General features: G+C 45.0%; 1 protein-coding gene across 1 annotated transcript; it reads left to right on the top strand.

The window, feature by feature from the left end:
• Nucleotides 1-4,471: 4,471 nt before the first annotated feature.
• On the top strand, nt 4,472-6,110 carry GPR45 (G protein-coupled receptor 45). Its single transcript, XM_040336403.1, has one exon. The coding sequence runs from the start codon at nt 4,610-4,612 to the stop codon at nt 5,729-5,731; it is 1,122 nt and encodes a 373-aa protein (XP_040192337.1). The 5' UTR covers nt 4,472-4,609; the 3' UTR covers nt 5,732-6,110.
• Nucleotides 6,111-6,454: the final 344 nt, after the last annotated feature.

The raw sequence follows: 6,454 nt of genomic DNA, 5'->3' as shown, positions 1-6,454 counted from the left end.
CCTCACTCGTATCCCATCCGAGGAGAGGAAAGGACCCGATCGCCTCCGCCTCTGCCAAAGGCTCTGGTAAGCGGCGGGAGGGGGGCCCCTCTCCCGCCGCCGAACGGTGATCTCGCGGAGACCACCGTTAATGTTTACAGGACCGCTCAAAAGATGGATATCTTGGTTGTGGCAGCAGCTGCTGCCGTTACCGAGATATCCATCTTTAAAGTACGGACGTATATGTACAGTACAGACCAAAAGTTTGGACACACCTTCTCATTCAAAGAGTTTTCTTTATTTTCATGACTATGAAAATTGTAGATTCACACTGAAGGCATCAAAACTATAAATGAACACATGTGGAATTACCGTATTTATCGGCGTATATCGCGCAGGGCAAAATCGTGGGTGCGCGATATACGCTGATACCCGCTTTCCCATGCCGAGTTTTGAATACTGCGCCGACCTATACCGAGCGCAGTACACTCGGGTATAGTTGGCCAGTCTCTGCTTCTTCCGCGGTCACGTCCTGGACGTACAGGACGTGAGCGCGACAGTTGCCGAGCCTGCTCGAGTGTACTGCGCTCGGTATATGCTGGCGCAGTATTCAAAACTCGGCGCGGGAAACGAGCGGTGAGGACGCCGCAGAAGGACGCCGGACCCGCCGAAGAGGACACCGGACCCGCCGCAGAAGGACACCCGACAATGCACTAGCTTAAAGGAGCCGATTTAGAAAATAAAAAACAAAACTTTACAACCCCTTTAAGAGACATATCATATCTGTCTTATATGACATATATAGTTGCTGTTTATGACTTGTCCCCTGCTAAGACTGAGAACAGAGTGATCAAACACTAATCACTCAGCTTTGGTCTTGAGCCTGCAGAGAGCCTCTTCTCTACCCCTTCAGCACTCACTGGAGCTGGCCAGTGGGGGGGGGGGGGGGGGGCAGGCTCTCAGTGGCTCACTGAGAAGCTGATACAGCTTCTGGTCCAGGCATCTGGGTGGATCCAGACATTAAAGTAACATCAGCTGACTGCAAAAGGCCCGCTGTCGAACAGGCCACAGAAGTGACCCGAATAAACTTCCCCCACTATGATCCCTAGGAGAAACATAGCTAAAATAGCTTTGACCATACTTCTTCTTTAACCACTTGACAACTGGGCACTTAAACACCCTTAATAACCAGACCAATTTTCAGCTTTTGGTCCTCTTACATTTTGAATGACAATAACTCAGTCATACAACACTGTAACCAAATGAAATTTTTGTCCTTTTTTCCCCACAAATAGAGCTTTCTTTTGGTGGTATTTGATCACCTCTGCGGTTTTTATTTTTTCCGCTATAAATGAAAAAAGAAAGAAAATTTTGTAAAAAAAATGAATTTTTCTTCATTTCTATTATAACATTTTGCAAAAAAGTATTTTTTTTTCATAAATTTGGCCTAAAATGTATACTGCTACATATCTTTGGTAAAAAAAAAAAAAAATGTGGTTATTATTTAGTCTGGGTGAAAGTTATAGGGTCTACAAGCTATGGTACCAATTACTGAAAATTGATCAATTTGATCACATCTGATGTACTGACAGCCTCTCTCATTTCTTGAGACCCTAACAAGCCAGAAAAGTACAAATACCCCCCAAATGACCCCTTTTTGGAAAGAAGACATTCCAAGGTATTTAGAAAGAGGCATGGTGAGTTTTTAGAAGTTGTAATTTTTTCCCACAATTCTTTGCAAAATCAAGATTTTTTTTTTTTAACAAAATGTTCATATTCGCCGGTTATTTCTCACACACAGCATATGCATAACACTAATTACACCCCAAAACACATTCTGCTATTCCTCCCGAGTATGCCGATACCAAATGTGTGAGACTTTTACACAGCGTGGCCACATACAGAGGCCCGACATGCAGGGAGCACCATCAGGCGTTCTGGAACACCCAGACCAATTCTGACATTCCTCTCCTACATGGAAAAATCATCATTTATTTGCTAGAAAATTACATAGAACCCCAAAACATTATATATGCTTTTTTAGCAAAAACCCTAGAGAATACAATGGCGGTCGTTGCAACTTTTTATCGCGCACGTTATTTTCGCAGCAATTGCTCGAATGTGTTTTTTTGGAAATAAAACGGTTTTGTGCTTTTAAAAAAAAAAAACATTAAAGTTAGCCCAATGTTTTTGCATAATATGAAAGATGAAGTTACGCCGAGTCAATAGATACCCAACATGTCACCCTTCAAAATTGCACACGCTTGTGGAATGGCGGCAAACTTCGCTACTTAAAAATCCCCATAGGCGACGCTTTAAATATTTTTACTGGTTACATCTTTTTAGTTGGAGAAGAGCTCTAGGGCCAAAAGTATTGCTCTTGCTCCAACGTTCGCAGCGATACCTCACATGTGTGGTTTGAACACCGTTTTCATATGTGGGCGGGACTTGCGTGTGCGGTCGCTTCTGTATACGTGCATGCAGGAACAGGGGCGCTTTAAAAAAAAAAATTATTTTTATTGTTCATTTCACTTTATTTATTTTAGTTTGATACGTTTTTCCCCAAAAATAAATGTTTTGATCACTTTTATTCCTATTACAAGGAATGTAAACATCCCTTGTAATAGGAATATAGCATGACAGGTCCTCTTTACAGTGAGATGTGGGGTCAATAAGACCCCACATCTCACCTCTAGGCTGGGAAGCCTGAAAAAAAATAAAAAAAAATAAAACGATCCTGGTTTCGATCGTAGCGGTGAGTCAGAAGAGGCACCGGAGGGAGAAGGGAGGGGAGACGTCCCCTTTCGCCTCCCGTAAGAACAATCAAGAGGCGGAACAGCGGCCATGATCGTTCTTATGGTGTAGGGAATCGCCGGCTGAAAAAATGATATCTGAATGATGCCTGTAGCTGCAGGCATCATTCAGATATCCCCGCACAAAGTCAAGGACGTCATGACGGCCGGCGGGCGGGAAGTGGTTAAAACGCATTTTTTCCCCAGAGTATTTTCTGGGTATTGCAGAGTATTAGCCGGGGTATTGCAGAGTATTAGCCGGGGTATTGCAGAGTATTGGTGTTGGGGAATTGCAGAGTATTGGTGCGGGGGTATTGCAGAGTATTGGTGCGGGGGTATTGCAGAGTATTGGTGCGGGGGTATTGCAGAGTATTGGTGCGGGGGTATTGCAGAGTATTGGTGCGGGGGGTATTGCAGAGTAATTGTGCAGGGGTAATGCAGAGTATTGCCGGGGAGTAATGCAGAGTATTGCCGGGGAGTAATGCAGAGTATTGCCGGGGAGTAATGCAGAGTATTGCCGGGGAGTAATGCAGAGTATTGCCGGGGAGTAATGCAGAGTATTGAGCAGGGGGGGTATGCAGAGTATTGAGCAGGGGGGGTATGCAGAGTATTGAGCAGGGGGGGTATGCAGAGTATTGCGCAGGGGGGTATGCAGAGTATTGCGCAGGGGGGTATGCAGAGTATTGCGCAGGGGGGGGTATGCAGAGTATTTCGCAGGGGGGGGTATGCAGAGTATTTCGCAGGGGGGGGGTATGCAGAGTATTTTGCAGGGGGGAGTATGCAGAGTATTTCGCAGGGGGGGGGTATGCAGAGTATTGCGCGAGGGGGTATGCAGAGTATTGCGCGAGGGGGTATGCAGAGTATTGCGCAGGGGGGTATGCAGAGTATTTCGCAGGGGGGGGTATGCAGAGTATTTTGCAGGGGGGGTATGCAGAGTATTGCGCAGGGGGGTATGCAGAGTATTGCGCAGGGGGGTATGCAGAGTATTGCCGGGGGTATGCAGAGTATTGCGCAGGGGGGGTATTGCAGAGTATTGTAGGGGGTATGCAGAGTATTTCGCAGGGGGGGGTATGCAGAGTATTTTGCAGGGGGGGTATGCAGAGTATTGCGCAGGGGGGTATGCAGAGTATTGCGCAGGGGGGTATGCAGAGTATTGCCGGGGGTATGCAGAGTATTGCGCAGGGGGGGTATTGCAGAGTATTGTAGGGGGTATGCAGAGTATTGTAGGGGGGGGGTATTGCACAGTATTGCAGGGGGTTTCAGGGATGGCTGAGCAGGGATGGATGGATCTGTGACTGCAATAGTCACAGATCCATCCACAGCGCTGCTGACACCCGCGCTCCCCCCTCTCACACTGTACCGCTCGGTACAGAGAGAGGAGGGAGGAACCGGCGTCATCAAAAGACGCCGGTTTGTTTACATGTGATCGCTCCGTCATTGGACGGAGCGATCACATGGTAAACGGCCGCTATCAGCGAATGCCCGTGTGCGCGCCCCAGGGGAAGCGCGGGAGACGGACTCTGGGAGGACGTACATTGACGCCCTCCTAGAGTTAACCACCCGCCCTGTAGACGTATATTGTCTATGGGGCGGTTACCAAGTGGTTAAATACCTTTGATTGTAGCAGATGAATCATTTTTGTGTGCTGTATGTGGCCAAGTATAGTCTATGCAATTATATTTATTATTGTCTTTTTGTTCTTGCCAGGTTTGTTCAGATGCAGAATGTTTGGAAGATCTTTCTACTAACCTGAAAGAATGGTGCAGTAATGCGTGACTTGCAATAAGTGAACATTGAGGAGAAATGAAAACGGGATTCTCCGTGCCATAGCTGTAACCATGGGTTGCAATAGCACAGCCTTTGGCAGCTGTGTGGTTTCCAGTGAGAATGTAACTATAACGAACCCAGATTCCAGATTTGCTGCATTCCCTACCCCACTCAGGATATTATTGGCAATAATTATGGTATTAATGATTGCCATTGCTTTCTTGGGCAATGCTATTGTTTGCCTTATCGTTTACCAGAAGCCTGCTATGCGGTCTGCAATCAATCTTCTACTTGCAACGCTGGCATTTTCGGACATCATGCTTTCCCTTTTCTGCATGCCTTTTACTGCAGTTACAATTATCACTGGAAGTTGGCACTTTGGCAGCCAATTCTGCCAGATTTCAGCCATGCTGTACTGGTTTTTTGTCTTGGAAGGAGTTGCTATTCTACTCATTATCAGCGTTGACCGTTTTCTGATCATTGTACAGAGACAAGATAAACTAAATCCACACCGTGCCAAGATAATGATTGCTTCTTCTTGGGTGTTGTCCTTCTGTATCTCCTTTCCATCTGTAGTCGGCTGGACGTTGGTGAAGATTCCAACACGTGCACCTCAATGTGTCTTGGGCTACACAGAATTTTTAGCTGATAGGGCGTATGCAGTCATGTTGGTTGTAGCAGTATTCTTTATCCCTTTCAGTGTAATGCTGTACTCCTATCTATGCATCTTAAACACTGTCAGAAGAAATGCGGTCAGGATTCATAACCATGCAGAGAGCCTCTGTCTGAGTCAAGTAAGCAAGCTAGGCTTGATGGGACTGCAGAGGCCTCATCAAATGAATGTTGACATGAGTTTTAAGACAAGGGCCTTCACCACTATACTGATCTTGTTCATTGGATTTTCTCTTTGCTGGCTTCCGCACTCTGTGTTCAGTCTATTGTCAGTGTTTAGTAGGACTTTCTACTACAGTAACTCATTTTATGTGATCAGCACTTGCATCTTGTGGCTCAGTTACCTCAAGTCTGTATTCAACCCTGTTATATACTGTTGGAGAATCAAGAAATTCCGGGAGGCCTGTATGGAGTTCATGCCCAAAACATTTAAGATTCTTCCTAAAATACGGGGGAGGACGAGGAGGAGGATACGTCCCAGTACTATCTATGTTTGTAGTGAACACCAGTCTGCTGTTTGACCCCTTGCCAACCCACCACAGTACATATACTGCAGCACTGCATCAGTTACAGGCACAGTGATGTACTGGTACAACGCTTCCTGTTTCTGAGTTTCAACTGCGTGCCCACCAAATCCCCTGTGATTTGACACAATGGGATTTCGTCAACAGATCCCGGCCAATGATTCATGTGTCAAATCACAGCCTAGAGCCCTGTGTTGATAAACAACACAGGGCTCTATACAGAGGGAATAATTGCTTTGTTTCTGTTCCCTGCAAAGCCAATGTTAACCCCTGCTCCGCCAGTGTCAATAGTTCGATGACAGTGTATATTATTAGCACTGATCACTGTATTGGTTTCACTGGTGATGTCAGATGCAGTTAGTCAGTCCCCACAAAGTGTCAGTTAGTGTCAGATTGCCTGCTGCACTATCACAGTCCCACTATAAGTCCATGATCTCTGCAATTACTAGTATAAAAAAAGTAAATAAAAAAAAATAGTTTGTAGATGCTATAACTATCAAACAAACCAATTAATATAAATTTTTTGGGGGATTTTTTTTTTTTTTTTTTACCAGACATGTAGCAGAATCCATTTTTACCAAAATTTCGGAAGATTTTTTAAATGTTTTTATTTGATATGTTTTATAGCAGAAAGTAAAAATGTTTTTGTTTTTTTTTGTTTATATAATAAAAAATAAAAAACCCTGTGGTGATCCCATACCACCAAAAGAAAGCTCTATT

Source organism: Rana temporaria, chromosome 2 (assembly GCF_905171775.1).
Source record: "Rana temporaria chromosome 2, aRanTem1.1, whole genome shotgun sequence".
Lineage (NCBI taxonomy): Eukaryota > Metazoa > Chordata > Amphibia > Anura > Ranidae > Rana > Rana temporaria.
Note: the sequence above shows the minus strand (reverse complement) of the source record. Positions and strands in the feature narration are given on the sequence as shown.